This window comes from Abramis brama (assembly GCF_963993115.1).
Source record: "Abramis brama genome assembly, chromosome: 17".
NCBI classification, from domain to species: Eukaryota; Metazoa; Chordata; class Actinopteri; order Cypriniformes; family Leuciscidae; genus Abramis; species Abramis brama.
The window spans coordinates 26,846,651-26,868,733 of record NC_139979.1 but is presented as its reverse complement, the minus strand read 5'-3'; the positions used below and the strand labels follow the sequence as shown (position 1 = coordinate 26,868,733).

Genomic DNA, 22,083 nt, shown 5'->3' with positions numbered 1-22,083 from the left:
GGTATTGTCATCATGAACTAGATCTGTAGAGGGAACAGGAACAGGTGGATGATGGGACTTCAGAAGAGACGTGAAATGAGGGGTGGATGCGATACTGGGCCGGTAGACGGAGCTGGTAAGTAACTGGGTTAATTTGTCTTACGATAGGAAATGGACCAATGTATCTTGGACTCAGTTTGCGACAAGGTAGTCTTAAACGAATGTCTCTGGTCGAAAGCCAAACCAGTTGTCCAGGCTGATATTCAGGAGCATTACGACGATGAACGTCTGCAAAGCGTTGTTGACGGTTCAGGGCTTGTTGGAGATGATGATGAGCTTGGTTCCATACCCTCTCACTTTCTTGGAACCAGGTGTTGACTGCAGGGACTTCTGATGGCTCACCGGACCATGGGAACAATGGTGGTTGGTAACCTAGTACACATTGGAACGGCGTTAGATTTGTGTAGGTTTGTCGAAGAGAGTTTTGAGCGTATTCTGCCCACACGAGATATCGGCTCCAGAGATGTTGATTAGAATGGCAGAAGGTACGAAGGAAACGACTGACATCTTGGATTTTCCATTCTGCCTGACCGTTCGATTGTGGGTGATACCCTGAAGTTAAACTCACTGTTACATTCATTAAAGCAAAGAATGCTCACCACACCTTGGAGATAAACTGCGGTCCCCTGTCTGACACAATATCCTCCGGGATGCCGAAGTTCCGGAAGACATGCTCCATCAGTAATTCTGCGGTTACAAATGCTGTAGGTAAGGTTTTCAGGGGAATTAATTTGCAAGCTTTAGAAAAGCGATCAATGGCCACCAGGATACACGTATTCTTGTCTGAGGGAGGAAGGTCTGTTACAAAGTCGACTCCAATGTGCGACCAGGGTCGTTGCGGCACAGGTAAAGGCATGAGTTTCCCAGTTGGTAAATGACGAGGATTTTTGTTCATGGCACAAAGAATGCATCCCTGGATAAAGGTCTTGATATCTTGCAACATGCTGGGCCACCAGTAGCGAGTCTGGAGAGTGAAACAGGTTTTGTTTATTCCAGGATGACCAGTGCCAACAGATGAATGTGCTGAGGAGATTAGAGAGGTACGAAACTCTTCGGGTACGTAAATCTTCCCGACTGGACACTCTGGAGGACTGGGTTGGTGTTGGGACAATTCAAACAGTTGTTCATTTAAATCCCACTGAATGGGATTGACAAACATCTTTTCAGGTAGGATATTCTCAGGTTCTTCGTGGGAAATTTCAGGGGCATGGAGACGAGACAAGGCATCCGCTCGGACGTTCTTCGAACCAGGACGATAGGAAATCTGGAAATGGAAGCGAGTAAAGAAGAGGGCCCATCTGGCTTGGCGTGGATTAAGTCTCTTTGCTTCTTTCAAGTACTGAAGATTTTTGTGGTCTGTGAGAACCATAAATGGATGTTTGGCTCCTTCTAACCAGTGTCTCCACTCTTCTAGAGCAAGCTTAACCGCCAGGAGCTCTCGATTGCCAATATCGTAGTTTACCTCTGCAGGAGATAACTTGCGGGAGAAGAATGCGCAAGGCATAGGCTTGGATGAAGAAGCCGAATACTGTGACAGGACAGCTCCTACTCCTGTAGTAGAAGCATCGACTTCCACAATGAACTTTTTTTCAGGATTTGGATGTTGGAGTAATGGAGCTGTGGTGAATGCTGTCTTGAGAGACTGAAAATCATGTTCTGCCTCAGAGGTCCAGAGTAGTGTCTTTGGTTTTCCTTTGAGGAGAGAGGTCAGAGGAGCAGTTAGCATGCTGTATTGATGAATAAATCTTCGATAGAAATTTGCAAATCCAAGAAATCGTTGTAATTCCTTAACAGACTGCGGAGTGGTCCAGGAGGTAATGGCTTTGGTTTTACGATCATCCATCTCTACTCCTTTTCACTGAGGTGGTAACCAAGGAACTCAACTGAGGTTTGATGGAAAGAACACTTCTCTGCTTTCAGGAACAAGGAGAATTCGCGTAGCCGTTGGAGTACTTGAGAGACATGTCGTTGATGTTGGGTTTCTGGAGAAGATTAGGATATCGTCGATGTAGATTATTACAAAGTGATTCAGGTAGTCTCGGAACACTTCATCCATGAAACTTTGGAAGACTGAAGGGGCGTTTACAAGGCCATATGGCATAACGAGATACTCATAATGCCCTGCTGGTGTGATGAATGCGGTCTTCCACTCGTCGCCCTCTCGGATTCTGATGAGATTATATGCACTTCTCAAATCCAGCTTGGTGAATATCTTGGCTTCTCGAAGTTGCTCAAGAGAAGAGGGGACCAATGGGAGCGGATAACTGAACTTCACGATTATCTTGTTTAAGGCTCTATAGTCTATACATGGACGTAGGCCACCATCTTTCTTAGGGACAAAGAAAAAACTGGCAGCAGCAGGTGAAGTGGAGGACCGTATATAACCCTGTTTCAAAGCCTCTTCAACGTACTGTTGCATAGATTCTTGTTCAGGGATAGACAGAGAGTAGATTCGACCCTTGGGAATGGACTCTCCGGGAATCAGATTGATGGCACAATCCCAGGGCCGATGAGATGGTAACTTGGCAGCCTCGACAGGGTTGAATACATCGGAATATTGAGAGTAGCAAGAAGGAATGGACACCGACAGGTTTTCTATGGGACTTTCAATGGAAGATGAATTCACTGGGATGGTGTCGGGTAAGTTAACGATGGACGAGACTGAGAGTTCAACATCCGTGGAAGAGCACATGCAACCCCATTTCAATACCTTACCAGACTTCCAGTCGATGTTAGGTTGATGTCGTATAAGCCATGGACGGCCAAGGATAATATCAGTCTGGCTATTCTCAAGTACAAAAGGTTCAAACAGTTCATGATGTGTGTCTTCAATACAGAGTAGGATAGGTTTAATCTGAGATGTGACGTACCCCTTATTGATGATTTCACCAGTTACTGCCTGGATGGAGTATGGTTTGGCGGTGGTGGATTTCTGGAGCTGGAGCTTCTGACAGAGCTGTCCGGAGATGAAATCTCCTGCCGACCCGGAGTCCACAATGGCTGTAGCAGAGACATGGAAATTCATGGATTTCAGAATCACTGATATCGTTAACGGAGCTGATACAGAGACGGACGTAAGAACAGAACTCACAAGCATTCTAGGAGGTCGTGTAGGGCATGAACGAAGAAAATGTCCTCCCATTCCACAGTACAGGCATAATTTTAACCCTCTACGTCGAGAACGTTCAGCTTGAGACAGTCGATATGTATCCATCTGCATCTTCTCTACAGTCGATTCGGAGAAACATTCAGTGGAATACTGAGGTGGTACAAAAGTGGGTTGTTGAACTTCGCGATAGCAGCCTTGAGACCTTTGATGCACACGGAGAGCTTGTTGTATGAATTTCTCAAGTCCCAGACTATCATCATAAATCGCGAGTTGGAGGCGAAGAGCAGGATTTAAACCACGTCGGTAGACGGAGAGGAGAGCTTTTTCGTTCCACCCACTTGCGGAGGCTAAAGTGCGGAATTCCAGTGAATAATCAGAAACTGATTTTTTGCCTTGATGTAACTGTAACAGTTTATCACTGACAGATGAATCTTCTACTGGACGCCCGAAAACTTCCTTGAAATGGTTTACAAATTCCTGTACCGAAGAAGTAACGGTAGATTCCTGCAGCCACAACGTTTCAGCCCATCTTAATGCAGCTCCTGATAACTGTTGAATAATAAAAGCAACCTTCGATTTTTCAGTGGGATATAATTGGACTTGTTGTTCCAGAGCGAGTGAACACTGTAATAGGAACCCGTTGCAATCCTCCACCCGGCCGGAGAACGGCGCTGGACGGGAAGTGGGATTTGCGAAGCAAACCAGAGAGGAAGCGGAGTTTGCGGAAGTACCGGGTGCTGGCTGACTGGGATTCACACTATGGGTTGTGCAGGATTATCAACATCAATGGCAGATTCCATCGCGCTGTTTCTTCTTTTTGTTGGTCAAGCCTTCTGTCAGGATAGAAACCAGGAGATCAGAGGTAAGTGATTCAAACACAGCTTTATTTACAGATGACCAGAGTGCAAGGTGAGTATTCATTGAATTCAAGTGCATATTCCGTGAAGATAACTCGATGTGGGGCGAAAAGCAGGTAAGCACTTTCACTTCGGATAAGTTGATGTCAAGCAATCACAGTTCAGTAATATTAGTCTCTTCTCTTTCAGATGCGGTCGGCAGCAAGCACGCTCGGATGAAACAGTGGAAACTCGAAGGAACACAGGATCTCAGGCAGCATGGACTCGGACAGGAATTCTGAAGACAGCACAACAATGACATAGAGGTTAGTGTTTCAGGTAAGTATACATTACATCTTGGAGTCTTGATGCATCAGAGGAAAAGGAGACAACGGAATATGATCTGTTCCTGTTGGAGCCTTGACAAAGACTGAAATCACAGTGAGAGTTTTATGAGTTGTCTGATGAGGTAATTGATGATGAACAGGTGTGTGCGATTAATATTCTGGAGAGAGTGATCTTTGAGTGGTGGATTGAAACGAGCTTGATTGATCTCTGACATTAAACTTCATTTAGCCAAGGCTGCAAAGCCGACTCCGTGTTACAAATATGTTAGATCTATCACTTCTGCCACTAAAGATTGCTTTATTAATAATCTTCCTGATCAGTTTCATAATCTCATCATCCCAGATAGCTTAGAAGAACTCGATTTTGCGACCGAAACTTTTAACTCTCTCTTTTCCTTTGCGCTTAAAGAAGATTAAAGAAAATAGTCCAACGCTGTGGTACAACGAGCACACTCAGGCCCTTAAGAGAGCCTAGAGGTTCTTCGCATTTCATGGAAAGAGAGCACGATTGCATACAGATAGGCCTTAAAAGCTGCTAGATCTGCTTATTTTTCAACCCTATTAGAAGAAAATAAACAAAACCATATGTATTTATTTGAAACAGTGGCTAAACTAACAAAAAATAAAGCTTCTAGTCTAGACATTTCCAAGCAGCACAGCAGTAATGACTTTATGAACTTCTTCACTTATAAGATTGATAATATCAGGGAGAAAATTAGAACTATGCAACCGTCTACTACAGTATCGCCTCAGGCAGTGCACTGTAGTCTCCATGAGGAAAAATTTGATTCATTCATTGCTACTGGGGAGGAAGAATTTTCTAAACTTGTTAAATCATCTAAATCAACAACATGTATGTTAGACCCTATACCGACTAAGCTACTGAAAGAGATGCTTCCAGAGGTCATAGATCCTCTTCTTAATATCATTAATTCATCTTTGTCTTTAGGATACGTACCAAAAACCTTTAAGTTGGCTATGATTAAACCGCTTGTTAAAATAACGCAACTTGATCCTACAGAACTAGTAAATTACAGGCCGATCTCGAATCTACCTTTTCTGTCAAAGATACTAGAAAAGGCAGTATCTTCACAACTATGTTCCTTTTTAGAAAGAAATGAGAATTTTCAATCAGGATTTTACCATAATACTGAGTTGTATCTCTCTATTAGTGTTACTCGATCTTAGTGCTGCATTTGACACTATCGACCACAACATTCTTTTAAATAGACTCGAAAATTATGTTGGGATTAGTGGAATTGCATTAGCATGGTTTAAATCATACTTATCTGACCGTTATCAGTTTGTAGCAGTAAATGAAGAGATGTCTTATCGATCAAAAGTTCAGTATGGTGTACCACAAGGCTCAGTACTAGGACCATTGCTCTTCACTCTGTACATGCTACCCCTAGGAGATATCATTAGGAAGCATGGCATTAGTTTTCACTGTTATGCTGATGATACTTAGCTCTATATTTCTTCACACCCTGACGAAACTTACCAATTCACAAAATTAACGGAATGCATAGCTGATGCAATTTCCTACTACTTAATTCTGAAAAAACAGAGATTCAAATTATTAGACAAAAAACTTCCTCACGTAATAACCTAGAATACTGTCTAACACTTGATGGCTACTCTGTCAAGTCGTAGTCGTTGTTTAGGAACCTGGGTGTGCTCTTTGATACCAATCTTTCATTTGAAAGTCACGTGTCTAGTATCTGTAAAACCGCATTTTTCCATCTTAAAAATATATATAAATCACGTTATATGCTCTCAATGAAAAATGCAGAACAATTAGTCCATGCGTTCATGACATCAAGGCTAGATTATTGTAATGCTACTATGGGTGGATGCCTTGCACGCTTAATAAACAAACTACAGCTGGTCCAAAATGCAGCAACTAGAGTTCTTACCAGAGCCAGGAAGTATGACCATATTAGCCCGGTTCTGTCAACACTGCATTAGCTCCCTATTAAACATCGTAGAACTTTTAAAATATTGCTGATTACTTACAAAGCACTAAATGGTTTAGCTCCCCAGTACTTAACGCATTATAGTCCTTCGCGTCTATTGCGATCTCAAAATTCCGGCCAGTTGATAATACCTAGAATATCAAAATCGACTGCTGGCAGTAGATCCTTTTCCTATTTAGTACCAAAACTTTGGAACAATCTTCCTAACATTGTCTGGAACCGGGAACACTCCCCATAAATCCTGACGTACTTGTTACATCATAAGAAGGATGGCGTCTACGCTAATATTAGTCTCTCTATTTATCCGAGGTTTACCACAGTCCGCCGGATCCAGGCTGAGCCTGGGTTCTCCCAAGGTTTTTTTCTCCATTCTGTCCCCTTGATGGAGTTTTGGTTCCTGGCCACTGTTGCCTTGGCTTTTGGCTTGCTTAGTTGGGGACATTTAATATTCAACAATATTATTGATCTGCCTTACTTAAGGTGGACGATGACGCAATTTTCTTCTAGAAACAAACTTTGTTGTATTATTTTCATGTTATCACTGTGAAGCTGCTTTGATACAATTTGTATTGTAAAAAGCACTATATAAATAAAGGTGAATTGACTTGACTACATTGAAACTACTTTGATTTTTTTTACAATGACATAATTACAAATAACTGAATAATTGTTAATGAAGGATGTTATGAGTAATTAAGATTTGATGTTTAAAACAACATAATGCAATACAATTATGATTTCAAAGAGTATTGCTTTATTTTGTAAACTATCCAATGATACACATAATGCTCAAATATAGCATATATCTTAAACTGACTGTCAAAGTACAAAATTAAATGTAACATCAATGCAAGAACAAAAAGTATGGAAAAAAAAAATGGATAAAAAGGAGTAGTCAAAAATGCATGTTAAACTCAAAGCACATGCGCTAATGGAGCTTGTAGCATTCTGAGACCGGCCGCAAACTATTTAATTAGATCACAGCCTTTGGCGTGTGATGAGTGCAGTATTGTGATTTTGTTTTCAAAGCAATGGCGCAAAAAACAATGTTGGTGATCTTTTTGGTTCATAATAAACTATGGCGGGACATCATTGTAATTATTAACCAGAAACAGACATTTGATATAGAGTGCGATAAAGCAGGATAATTAATCAATTTAAAAAGGCCACATTCACCTGAATGTGCTTTAAGTCTTCGACGCAGACAGCATTTTAATCTTTTGTTTTCATAAACTACAGTGGATTCATGTGAAATAACCCGCTCCTGTACGTCTTTTCATAAAGCCGCAAGATGCATTATAAAACAATATATGGCACTAATGCACAATTTTAGTTTGTGATCTAATAAGAAGAAGACGCTGCACTGCTTCAATGCTTTGCATGCTCGTCAAAAATTTTGGTCGCGCTACAACGCCACTTGTTGGAAAATGTAGTTAGCTACTGGAAAAGCTACACTGTTTTAAAAGCAACTGAGCTACTGTCAAGCTACTGAATTTTTTTGTTAAGTTAGTAGCGTTGCTACTTGTAGTTAGCTACTCCCCAACACTGCGTGCCACTCCCTCTAACCCATGGTTATCTGATGTTCTTCGTGAACACCAGACCAAACTGAGAAAGAGAGAAAATGGCGCAAATAAAAAAAAAACCTCTGACCTGAGTATGTATCGATCTCTGCTCTCATCCTTCTCTGTTGAAGTACATGCTGCAAAATCTTCATATTTAGACAAAAAGATCAACAGCACTTCAAACACATGAAAACTTTTCAAAACATTCAACTCTCTCTTTTGTCCCCCTCCAACACCTCTTTAACTGCTAATGATTTTGCTCATTTCTTCACTGACAAAACTACAACCATCAGCACACATTAAACACATCACTTGTAGATAGTTACAGACCTGTCTCTCTTCTACCATTCATAGAGAAAACACTTGAACGAGTTGTATATAACAAGGCATCATCTTTCTTTTCACATAATAACCAGCTGGACGTTTACCAATCTGGTTTTAAGAACGGGCATTCAACCGAGACTGCATTAGAACCGGTCACTGAAGCCTTGCGGATTGTGAAAGCTGATTCCAAATTATCAGGTCTCATTCTCCTGGATCTATCTGCTACCTTTGACACTGTGAATCATCAGATCCTTCTGTCCACCCTCTCATCACTGGGCATCATAGAAACACTGGTTTGAATCCTATCTCACAGGTAGATATTTCAGGGTTGCCTGGAGAGGGGAGGTATCCAAAGCACATCAACTGATCACGGGGGTTCCTCAGGGTTCAGTTCTTGGACCCCTCCTCCTCTCCATATACACTACATCACTGGGACCCATCATACAGGCACCATTGCTATGCTGATGACACACAGCTCTACCTTTCATTTCAACCAGATGATTCCACAGTAGCAGCACAAATCTCAAGCTGTCTGGCGGACATCTTGGCATGGATGAAAGAACATCACCTGCAGCTCAACCTGGCAAAGACTGAGCTTCTCTGCCTCCCTGCCAATCCGTCTCTACAGCACGACTTCACTATCCAGCTAGGTTCATCATCAATTACCCCATCAAGGTCAATCAGAAATCTTGGAGTAATCTTTGAGGACCAGCTGACCTTCAAACACCACATTGCAAAGATAGCTTGATCATGCAGGTTTGCACTACAAACCATCAGGAAGATCAGGCCTTTCCTATCTGAGCATGCAACACAACTTCTCGTCCAGGCCCTGGTCATTTCTAGGCTTGATTACTGCAATGCTATTCTGGTTGGACTTCCATTATATGCAATCAAACCTCTACAAATGGTTCAGAACGCTGCAGCACATCTTGTCTTCAACTAGCCCAAAAGGGCCCACATCACACCTCTCTTTATCTCTCTGCACTTGCTGCTCGCATCAAGTTCAAGGCATTGATGCTTGCTTACAGATCTATCACAGGCTCAGCACCCTCCTACTTCCACTCGCTCTTAGGAGTCTACATCCCTACCAGAAGCCTGCGATTGGTAAATGAGCGACGGCTTGTGGTACCATCACAGAGAGGCACAAAATCATTTTCGTTCACTGTTCCTTGCTGGTGGAATGATCTCCCCACCTTCATCCAGAATGCAGAATCCCTGACAATATACAAAAGACAGCTGAAAACTCATCTCTTCCATAAGTACTTTACCTCATTATAAAAAAAAAAAATTCTATGCTTTTCCTTTCCTTTAATCCCTCCCTATTCTAGCTTATCCTACTCTAAGCAATGTCTGAAACTTTGTATTATGAGCATTTCTTGTGTTTATTTGCCACTTTACGATGAATCGTTTGCCGTACTCCTCTTTACCTCATTTGTAAGTCACTTTGGATAAAAGTGTCTGCAAAATGAATAAATGTAAATGTAAATGATCACATAATGAAAAGGATGTTAAAAATCACAGCTGATACTATTTCAGGTTCACACTGGAAATGGACAGTAAACTTGATTGCATTGCATTGTGTTAAACTGCATTACATACAGTTTGGTCTGTTATGTACTGCACGTTTTGGCAAATGTAGATATTCCATGCTTACATAAAATGTGCATATGCACAATATATATACACTATCTTCTCCAGAAATCGTGAGAGTAGAATGGTAGTATGTAGTGAGGTTGCTAGGTTTCTGGGCACCTGGTACAGTTTATTGCATTGGGCCCACTTGAAATTGCTTTTCCGGGGCTGTAGGCCCCCTATACTCATTCCCACCTTTCCCCCTACTACTGACCCCCCTAGTAGTATGCTATTCTGAGCATACAGTCTAAATAAAGACATAAGTAATCTACCAAAGAGAAACATTTTTGAGCAATGCAGCGGTCTCTGTCTAGAGATATTTTTAAGCTGTATTTAAAAAATATTTACACTGATACACATGCACACACCTCTGCGGAAGTGCTCTGTCCATTAATGGTGTGTTCACTTCCTGTAGCTATGCCCACTCCATTACCCCAGTGCAGGTGCAGCTGTACAGCACTATAATACCATGGCAACCCAGCCAAGCCCATCCAATGTGGCAATGTCATCTGCACTGTGTGAGAAAACAAGAGGAAGTTCGAGGTAAAGAAGAGGGTCATGTTTAACAAACTGCATTTGGTCACACTTTATATTAGCTGTCTTTATCTACTATGTACTTACATTAAAAATAATTGTTGAGTACAATGTACTTATTGTGTTCATGTTGTATTGCAAAATACTTGCTGCTATTAAGGTAGGATACTGTTCAGGTCAGGCACATGATTGGTGATATGTTTGGGTTTAAGGGTGGGTAGATGTAAATACAGAAATTAATTAGGCTACAGATCTAACTACATGCAGGATTTTTTTTAAATATAAGTACAACATAAAAATGTATGTACACAATAAGTTCATTGTATCAAATGATTCATTTAAATGTTAGTACATAGTAGACACTTAATATAAAGTGGGAACCAGTATTTCACTGTCACACAGTTTTATGCTAAAATGTTGTTACAGTGACACTTAAAAGTAGTAGCCACAAATGTATGAATTTCATTGCAATATGCAAAGGCATTCATGATTTTTTAACAGGGAATTTAGCATCCAAGTACTTTTTTCAAAAAGTATCACTTTATCTAAAGTAAATGCTAAATCTTAAAGGGGATGTCTAATGCTATTTCATGCATTGTGACTTATTTACACTGTGAAAGAGTTAAAGAGTTCAGGATTCTCATCCTAAACATGGCCAAAGTTTAAAAAACGATTTGGATGTATGACGGAGTACTTCTGTGCCAAAATATCCTCCTTCACAGGTTTCCTTTTTAAGTTTCGGGAAGTTTTTTTTTTTTTTCGAATATGGCCCTATATGACGTCATAAAGGGTGGAATTCCTTGTATGGGCACTTCTCCCCGGAAGAGCAGGCGCACACATCAACCAGAGTGAGAGTGAGAGCAAGAGCACGTCCTTCAAAGTGCTTATTTCGGGTTATGCCAAGTTCACACTGCACAATTTTCAAACTCATCAGATCACTGTTCTTTTCACACTGCACGACTATCTGGGGTAGCATTCAATTGCTGCTGAGTGCACACTGCACGATAAATCGGCGACAGGTGGTTTGACATTGCATGACTTTAGAATAGGAAGAATCGCCCACAACTTCTGGCAAATGGTCCGTTTCATAAACAAACACACGCAAGAAGTGATAAGCAAATAACGCAAGATCACATGAAGTGTTGGGGGTAACGAGTTACAAAGTAACGGATTACAGTAACAATATTACTTTTTGGGTAACGAAGTAAAGCAGGGGTGTCAAACTCAGTTCCTGGAGGGCCACAACCCTGCGGAGTTTAGCTTCAACCCTAATTAAACACACCTGATCCAGCTAATCAAGGTCTTCAGGATTACTAGAAACTTCCAGGCAGGTGTTTTTGGAGCTGGTTGGAGATAAACTCTGCAGGACAGTGGCCCTCCAGGACTGGAGTTTGACACATGTGAAGTAAAGTAATGCATTACACTAAAAATATCGGTAACTACACTACTTTACTAGACTATAGGAACGCGCTTTCCTGCGTTACCCAAGCCGTGTTTGCCTGCGTGTAAAGCTCTGATCTGTTTAAGTGGTGCGTGCATGCCTGTGTGTGTGTGTGCTTCCATGGGCACCACCGTTGTCATAGAGATCGATTTATAGCTGCTGGTGCGAAGGGGAGTGGGAAATGGAGACGGAGACAGGGGGTTTCGGCCAGTGGCGATATTCACATTACTTTCAGTTTATTGCTCGAAAGGACAAAAATATAATTTTTCTTTTTCTGTTTTTTTGTCTTAACGGACCATAAAACTCGTACATCGGCGGCCCATTCGTTTTGCTTAATTGGCGGTGCTGGGTTAAGTGCGTGCCGGTGTAATGTATTAGTTAAAAAAAGTCTGCGTCAGTTTTTTTCCCCTGATAAGTTAGCTGACCGGCCCATGAAACACCTTGGCCCATTGGATCTTTTCTTGATTGACACTGGGCTGGTCCAATCACATCTTTAAACACCTCCCCCTTTGGGCTTTGAGCGAGCGTGCAGTGTATCAGTGTGTATCTGTCAAAATAGTCTGAGAGATGGAGAAGAAACGCAAGGAATGTGCAGAGAAATAGCGTGAAAAATAGACACAGGCCCTTCAAGCAGACGCTGTAAAATGTGTAAGGACCTTCATCAGCTCCCATGGCTGATGATGAGGATAGTGAGGAGGATAAGGACAGAGATGAGAAAGTGAAGAGCCTACGGTAAGCAGAACTAACAGTTACTTTCAAAATACTTAGGCTATGTCATGAGTGTAGGAACCCATTACCCAGTAACGCATTATTTCCACATCTGCATAGTTGACGATTACCGTAATTTACTATAAATTTAATGAGACGCGTTTGTAAACCATGTTTTCCGCCAAAATAAAAGCTCGATGCATTTTCCGTCAAAATAAAAGATCATGTGCTTATATCTCTTTCAAGTATAGAAATTAGTACAAAACTAATTATGAAAGTTTCCTTTATTTTTCAGTGCATTTGTTTTACAATATATGTCTATTAGTGTGCTATTATTATTATGGCCAAAATGCCAGGGACGATTTATTTTTTTTGTCCCAGTCCAGCCCTGATTATGTGTCTACCACCGCGGACATTTGTCCTTTATCCTGTTGTTTGTGGATTTTACAGTGAGGCATATTTCTTTGTGCAGACATGGATATTGTTCTTTCATATGGTTTTACATGCCATTTTGTATAGGCTACATTTATAAACACTATGCGGACAGGCTAAGTGATGATAGGGCTATGATGTTTGTCCATGTATCACGGTAAATTAAGAAACGGGAAAGTAAAGTAATAAGTAGTGAAGTTACTTTTCAAATGCAGTAACTAGTAAAGTAATCTCATTACAATTTACAGAAGTAACTAGTAACTAGTAACTAATTACTTTTTTTGAGTAACTACCCCAACACTGATCACACGTGCGTCAGACCGGAGTTCTTGCGCTAGACTGGAATTGTTATAAAAAATTATAGCAAGAAGCTTGCGATCCAAATTGTCTGTGCGCTGACAAGGAGAAAAAGAAAAAAAGATTATGGAGAAGGAAATGATTGGGGAGACAATCAAGGATTGTGTGTTTTGCAAAAAAAGTTGGAGGTAAACAAATAATTTTACAATGTGCTGCTGTTGCGGCTGGTTAAGTAACTGTTTGTGCTTTGTTTCTGTTTGATATAATTGTAAATATATCTATTAAAATACTGATATTCTGGTCTATAACTCCTCCTCGAACTTCCCGCTGCCCTGTATCTTGCTTTCTCACAGGCTGTAGGTCATCGCCGATGTAATTTTCAGTCAGGACACATTTCACACAGCAGGATTTTGAATCGAAGGATCAAGCATGCCATTTAGCATTTCAAATATCTCACGGGCATCTGCGACTCATCGGCGATGCTCTCAGATCACGTCTTTGATAATTCACACTGAGTGATTGTCACTCACGTGAACGAGCACCAATTTGCCACCGATTTCGGCCATTTGTTGGCGATTTCGTAAAATCAAGTGAAAATCGGGCCTAAAATCGTGCAGTGTGAACGTGGCATTATGGAAGTCGTCGGCAGCGCAGGACTTGCTTGAGAAAGATTTGTCATTTTGTTTTAAGACCACGAAATCAACAATGTCACCAAAGAAGTTTGTTTTTCCGGGGCAGCAACGGAATGTTTTATAAACAAAGCCCAGTTCGACGCTGGATTTGCAGATCTTTTGAAACTGAAAGATGGAGTGGTCCTAGTGATAAAAGATCCTGGTCATGAGTCGGAACTGCAGGTGGTAAGTAAAACTGCATCAAATGTCAGTGTTTTGTTGGCAATCGGCACGTAAGCTCTTTAGCTCCGCCCACAATACACCTCCAGGAGCTTGACTGTTCCCGGAAAGAAGCGGTACAGCTGTATCTGTCTTTTATAAATCTGATAAAACTAAAGACTCTTAGGAGATATAAAGGATGCAATACTAGTCTATAGGTACTCAAGATTAACAATGAGATTGGCAGAAACTGTGTAAAGTATGTGCCCTTTATGCCTTTTAGTTAGAATTTAGTTAGAATTTGCTATAAAAATTAAGATATTAAGAAATGTTAAACATAAACATCATTATTGAAACCATATGTATTGTGAAAAGAACTATAGTAGTAGAATTGACTTGAATTGACTTGACTTGACAAAATGATCACCAAACGGGTGAACATAATCCACTCTGATGTGGATGTCAGAGTTTTTGTTTTAAATCTCTAGGAGTAGCTTAAGTGTGTGACCATTTTGAATGGGTGAAAAAGATCAATTTACCTGAATGGCCATTATTGGAGAGGGTGAATGGTCTGTTACCAGGCTGGTTGTATCCCAGGGGCTGCACAGGGATTAGCGTTGGGTCATGTAGTGTTTGCGATGTGTCCACATTTATGGGTGACTGGCTGGAACCACCACAGTCAGGAAAAAACTCAGCCCATTCTGGCTGTCCCACAGCACCTAACACAACCAGAAAAGGGTGCCACAGCGAGGAGAATGTTGGTATGGGAATCAGTCAATGAAAATGTGTGTGGAATTATAAATTATATAAATGCTAGTTAGTTCAAAATAAATCAAATAATTTAGGGAGAATGTGTGTGTGAGTGTTTACATTATGTTCTGAAAGTTCATAGTGAAGTAGCTAAGTGTTAAGTCATGCAAAGTTAATGAGGAAATACATGGTTACAAACCCATAGACTACACACACGTTATAAGTGCTGAAACATTCTGTAGTGAAATTAGCTATTGAAAGAAAAAGGGGGAACTGAGCAACAAAAATAAATAAAAATAAAGGCAGAAAAAAGTTGTTTTATTGGATAACAAAAGAAAACTTTGCATATGAGTCTGGGTCTTTCAGCTTGGTGCCAAGTCAGTTCTGTGTACACAGGGATTAGAGGCCCACTCAGTCTCACTGTTGACCACGAATATCCCCCAAACCCCTGTTCCACTCCAAAATGTGGGGAGGGGGAGGTTGGGTTGCTCTCATTGATCTGTGGTTGCCAAGGAGATCTCTATGACAACTGCAAGCCACATATTCCATGCCTCTGTCAGTTTACTTCTTGCATGCTGTCCCAAACATGGACAGGGAACAAAGCATCACTCAACCAAGTAACTGTTTTATTCAGAAATAATGAGTTGGATCACAACAATGGCACACACATTGTACAGCCCTGAAAAAGTGTCCTGGAATGTGTGTGTAGTAGGTATAACAGTAGAAATCATTCCAACAGAAATCTTGCATATAAGAAAAATAAAATAAAATTCTTTCTTTGTTCAAAGAAAAGAACAATATACAGTCGTTGTGACATTATTTGTCATATGTCAGTGAAGCACATTTTGACAACCCCTCATTTCTCTCAGTAATTTACTGTAAATAAAAACGCAGAATACAATTTTTTTTCTTCATTATATCTGCAAATATTAAATGTAAGCAAATACAAGCATGCCTCATAAATACTTAATTATTATATTACAGTATAATAATGAGAATTTGCATATTAAATAGGCTTAATTGACATATAGTTGTCATCACCATCTAAATAGTTTTAAAATAGGCTTAGTTTTACGCAAAATATAATTGATTTTATTTATTTATTTAATTTAGACAAATTATTGATGGGTTGCATGAGATTCACCCGGACATAATTTTGCATTTCAGCATATTGTTATTCTTTTAGCTGTTGTGTATTTAGTTCTGGACACTCATTAGTACAGATTACGTACCAGTTTAGCGCATGCAATGCAAAATATGGCTAAATAAGCTTTTCCAAAAGCCTTATTACGACAAGAATGTCACAAGATTACAATGGGTTGTTCCAAAATGGCATTGCTGTTCAAGCAGAGCAGCCTCCTATTCTTCATCATGCCATTCTTTTGTATTAAATTAAGCTACTTAAATGCAGCCTCTTGCACCGGTGGACATCTCTCTCTCTCTCTCTCTCTCTCTCTCTCTCTCTCTCTCTCTCTTAAACTCTGCACTCTGTCCATGTGAGTATGTGATGCTACTATGGAAGAGATTAAATGGAAGTAACAGAGTTTGAAAAGAAAAAGAAATACATAATTGAGGGAAAAGGTAAGCTTGATTCAAATATGGAAATATAAACAACCAAATAGACAAATTCAAGGCTTTTTCACAGAAGCTTTGAACCAAAGTAAATCATAAGTATTTTCCATTATGCATATAAGTTATCTATGATATCCTAATCGCAACTACATAACACAATGCAAGTGAAATAAAATCTGTCACAAAATCATGGAGAACGAGAGGGAAAAAAATAAAGAACTGTATTACCTGCATATGTCCATTCTTTTGCTACAAAAAGAGGAAGAATATATTAAGGTTACAACAGATTTGCTGCGTATTTAGCACTTTTTAATTTTTTGACTCAAACAGTTAGTGTCTGACTTTAGTCTGACTGAAGTTAGTTTAATTATTCCACAATTAAACGTTACTGAAGCATCAAAACTATAATTCCTATAACTTGTTCTCTTTTCATCTGTGTTTAGTTGCAATGATCATTGTTACAAAATGCTATTGTATTAATAATATATTACTAATCAAAGTCTTACCTCTTCCTGAGCACTCCACACACTTCAAAAAGAGAGAAAGAGACACTGTTATCCAGACAAGGTCCATGCTTTCACCCTCCTCTCCACAGGCCTCACACACTCACACAATGAGAAGCTGGTAGACACACCAGTAAAAATGTAGAAATGGTGAAATCCAGGTATTAAAAGGTCAACAGCAGTACGGCATGAAATAATTATGTATCGAAAAACATTCACAAAGAAAAAGTAATTCTTGGTCCTTTTTTGTAGCTGAAAAAGATGGTCCAGCAAGCTGAATTGTGGAAGAGAGAGGCCATTGCATGCCACAGAAGAAGATTAATAGTTACACCATGAAGAGAGAGAGAGAGAACCAGAAGGAGAAAAGGACAAATGAACGAGAAAATCACTTGCTGCTGGACACTGAAAATGTGTATGACACAACTAGCTGAGAGGGGGGTAGGACTGAGTCAAAGGCTGATTGAAGGGGTACTGAGGTGATAATAAAGAGAGAATGAATAGAGACAGTCAGAGAGAGAGAGAGAGAGAGAGAGAGAGAGAGAGAGACCAGAGCTAGAGAATAGAAAGTTCAGAATCCATTTAGTTTATTTACTGTAAACTGCAATCAATGTTTTACAAACTTTTTTGGCATGCATAACTAAATTGTCAATTTCACAGTGCTGTCAAAAAATCGACAGTAAATAAAAAGATATGCTATACATGATAATGCAGCCATTAGGGGTGTGACGAGATCTCGTGTTACGAGATCTCGCGAGATTAAAACGCGACGAGATTTCTCGTCGAGGTGAAACTTTGTCTCGTGAGTTGTTGTGATGTCAGCGTGATGGAGCGTGAGGGTGAAATTAGTATTGAAGATGCCCCTGCCACTTTTAAATCATTTGTGTGCCGGGCCAATCACACACACACTCCGCGCACACACACACACTCACTGTCCCTCGCTCACTCACTCACTTGCGCGCGCACACACGCACACTCACTGTTGCTCGCACTCTCACTCACTCGCGCACACTCACTCTCGCTCACACTCAACCCGTCGTGGAGGACCGTTAAAATTAAACATGCTAGTCTTTCTGTCGTGATGTCCTGAAGCATCGCAGACGCGTAGGTTGTCGCCCACTATGACACACTATACGAAATGAAACGATCGAATCTTGCGTCCCGACGCCCGTTGTCCTTTATGAATCTCCACGAAACGGATCGTGCCAAAATCGCGCTAAAATAGTGTAATCTGAACCAGGCAGGTAATAAACATTTGACCTATCACGCAAAGAACCTATTAAAGCACTAAGACATGGGAACAGTATAGCTAACATTCACATATCACAAGTCATATCGACATAGCAATATTAAACATGTTATCGCACATCGCAGCTTTTCCTCATATCGTGCAGCCCTAGTTACTGCCCAAAGGTCTCAACTGCTGCCAGAAATCGTCGACATGCTTATATTCTTGAAAAAGAACATGACCATAATCTTAGTCTGTTCTGTGTAGTTAATTTATCTCTTTTTCATGCTTGAAGAAAAAAATGTTTTCTGTTTGAACTTGTAGTTTTGAGAGAGCAGTACTTTGATTATGGATACACACTTACTGTTTGCATTTAAAGTGTTATTTCAGTTATTTATATTAATTTTATTTATACTGTTTTATTTTTTTTTATGTTCGATTTGTGGAAAGGAGTTAGATTTCTCATGTGAAATCGTACAGGGGAGAAGCCAGACGGTAGAGTTTATAGCAAAACATTTTGCAGTGTTTGCATGTCCTTTAGGCTACTGCATAGAATTCATTAAAATAGAAGTAAAATAACATTCATTACAAGTTGATTTCAAAATGCACCTAAATTGTTTTGCATTTTGTGATTTTCAGTTGAATAAAAGACTATTTTCCATTCATACATTTCATCATTGAGGATTTCTTAAAAATTGTGTAAAAATCTCGTCTTGTCTCGTTCTCGTGAACCCAATCTCGTGTCTCGTCTCGTCTCGTGGAGTAAGCGTCTCGTCACACCCCTAGCAGCCATTGATTAAAACATCATAATTTACAGATACATGACATTTGGATATTTTTATTTTTCAAATGGAATGTAACTATGTAAATACGTTTTGTGTTGAATATAAAAAAATATGTTTCTAGAAACTTTAGAACGTCTGTTTCTAAAGCCCAAATGTAAAGGGGTCCTTGATTATGATTTCACTTTTTTTAACTTTAGTTAGTATGTAATGTTGCTGTAACTGTTTGAGCATAAACAACATCTGCAAAGTTACGACGCTCAAAGTTCAAAGCAGAGGGATATATTTTCTTTTACAGAAATTGATTTTTAAGAACTACAACAAACGGCTGGTAGGGACTACAATGAGCTTCTTCCCAGGTTGGTGACATCACAAACAATAAAGTTCAGCAGCCCTGCCCACTGATTCGAGCTCAACAAGTAGTAGGCTAAATAATAGACGTGATGCTAACACTGGATCGAGCAACTAAGCGATAAATATGCCTTTGAAGACTGCAAAATGTTTTGCAGTGCCAGGTTGTGGAAAAACACAGTAGCTGCACTGGATTTGCAGAGAGCCTGAAATAAAAAAATATGTATCAAATTACATTCATAATTGGCCTTACAGTCGTTAAGTGTGTCCCTGGCTTAAGTGTGTTCAGTTCAGTCTTAGAATGTTTCAGCTAGTCAAGTGTGTCCCATGCTTTTGCTCTTTCCATATGCAAAGATGTTAGCCTATCACAGCAGTGGGCATTTATACTGAAGTCTCACAGCAGACACGCCCCTTAAAACAGAGCATTCAAAACAGAGGGCTAAAATCAGGGAAGGAAAAATGGCTTTTATTTCTTTTACGTAAAAATCACATTATAAGTGCACCCCAGGAAACATTATAAAATAATATAATGCAGTTCATGACCCCTTTAAGGCTTTATTGCACTTCATTATTCAAACGCTGTGGAGGACAGTAAACTCCATCCTTTAATTATCCCTATAACTTTTGAGCACTTTATAAGGTATATTTTATAACCTACTGGGTGTTGTGGATTTTTCTTATTTTTTTGTATTTAAATGTTAAACGCCAGCTTTAAAAAAATATACGATACAAACATTTAAACTATAGTTGATGTGTTATGTGACTATAATGTGTTTTACCTGAGTGTTTATTTTGATTGTTCTGTACTTTTCCACAGTCATCTAAATGGCAAAAAGCGTCCCAAACAACCTGAATTCTCCCTATACATGCATGCATAGGCCTAAACGTGTTTTGAAATACTTAAGTTCTCTTACGAGAGTTCTCTCGTACTGCGTCTTAGCTAAGACGCTGCGGGAAAAGTCTCTTTTCACGAAATACTGAAGCAAAAAATTATCCTTAATTTTGTAATATTGTAAAGCGCATTTGCAGCAGCATACAGCCATAGGCGAGACGGCTCGCTCGCTCATTGGCTGCTCTGCGGCAACTGCATAAGCCTATCGAGCGAGGGCTGATGCAACATCAGACCAATGAGGGCGCTTCGCGCCCTCCTTGCCACTTCCCGCCGAAACGGGCGTGGCCTAGCCTTATAAAGGTAGCTCGAAAAGGCTGACTCACTTGATTTTTCATCTCTTCAGCGAAGCTCACGCATCGTTGGATCACGAGAGAAGCAACGCGTCGTCTGAGAAGCAATTCAGCGGGACGAGCCACTTGAAGCCGCTGGCCAGCGCCGCCTTCCACTGCCGTACCTGCTGCGCATTCCGGCGCCTATATCCTTCTATATATTTTCTGTGTATAATGTGTATTATGTATGTACATTTTACACTAAAAGAGCCGGGCGTCTTTTTCAAGACGCCCCCCTTTCCTAGAGGATCTCGCAGCTCTCGCGCTCGCTGACGGCGACCGCCCTCACTCCGAGCCGATTGCCTATGGTGACTCTGAGGACTCACCTGGCATCCTTCTCCGAGGCTGCTCCTCCTGGAAGCGGACGGTCGGGGTTAGTTTTTCTTTACGTTACAAGAAAAACTACCCTGCCTCTGCGCGTCATTCACCGGCGAAAGGAGAAAAGTGTGTTCGTAGTTACTGGCCCCTTTTCTCTTACATTTCCCAGTTCCCTGTCGGCGACTGGAAATGTCATTTGCAGCAAGCGCACGCCTGCCAGCAAACGCCGAAGAATACATGTTGACGCTCAACGCATACCAAAAGCCTGTATCCCCCTGTGGCTCAGTGGTGGAATGATAGGTTTTAACGCATGGGTGACCGGAGTTCGTTTCCCGGTCTTGCGGCATATATTTATGCCGCCAATGCTCCGCTCTGTCAGTCCCCCGGGGGCGACTGCAGAGGTGTATTTTTGCAGCCAGCAAGCGCGTAGTACCCGCTTGCCTGCAACCGAACACCGTTTCTACGGTTCCCGTGCGTCACTGGCGAAAAGAGAATGGAGTGTTTTAACCCCGCTGAAACCGGGCGATATCCACTCTTCTCACATTCTGACACTTTTCAGGCGTCTGAAAATGTCAGTATTGCATGTTGTACTACACACATGCCTGCAACAAACGCTAGTGTGGTTAATACTCGCGGTAACTGAAAGCCTATGTGTCTTCCTCTGTGGTCCAGTGGTAGATTCATAGCCTTTCGCGCAGTCGACCCGGGTTCGATTCCCAGGTCCGACGGCAGAAAAATGTATGCCGTCACATACAATTCGCTCTATCAGTCCCCTGAAAGGCGACTGCAGATGTGAATTTTTGCAGCCGACGAGCACATGGTACAACCCGTGCCCGCTTGTCTGCACACGAAAGCCGTTCTACGGCTACCTAGAAAAATTCCATTGGGTGCCCACAAACACTGTTTTTGCATGCCTCATGGTTTTTCTATAAAAGAAGCCTGTCCGCATTCGCTCTGCTCAGGCAGACAGTGCGCTCAATGCAGTAAATGTGTCTGCTCTTCCGAGCCCACATTTACTCACAGACATTACATGTCCTACGGGACTCGCCCAGCCCTCCCTCACTCGGTTAAACACCGTGGCGAAGTCGAGTGCGTCTGAAAATGTCGATATTGCATGTTATGCTACCCGCATGCTTGCAAACAAATACTCGCGTTTAACTGAAAGTCAATGTGTCTTCCACTGTGGTCCAGTGGTAGATTCTAAATCTTTCGCGCGGGCGACCCGGGTTCGATTCCCAGGTCTGACGGCAAAAAGTTTTTATTCCGCCAAATACAAATCGCTCTGCCAGTGCCC

At 40.9% G+C, this 22,083-nt stretch overlaps 1 protein-coding gene across 3 annotated transcripts in view; it reads right to left on the bottom strand.

The window, feature by feature from the left end:
• ca14 (carbonic anhydrase XIV) overlaps positions 1-17,317 on the bottom strand; it is a 50,757-nt gene extending 33,440 nt beyond the window's left edge. Inside the window, exons 1-4 of one of the 3 annotated variants that reach the window (XM_084089571.1) lie at positions 16,896-17,317; positions 16,618-16,638; positions 14,607-14,786; positions 10,194-10,339 (exon numbers count right to left, since the gene is read on the bottom strand). In XM_084089571.1, the coding sequence (XP_083945697.1) occupies positions 10,194-10,339; positions 14,607-14,786; positions 16,618-16,638; positions 16,896-16,962 (414 nt within the window). In that variant the 5' untranslated portion in view covers positions 16,963-17,317. The remainder of the gene's footprint in view (positions 1-10,193; positions 10,340-14,606; positions 14,787-16,617; positions 16,639-16,895) is intronic. The other 2 variants (XM_084089570.1, XM_084089572.1) reach the window with 2 other exon arrangements.
• Positions 17,318-22,083: the final 4,766 nt, after the last annotated feature.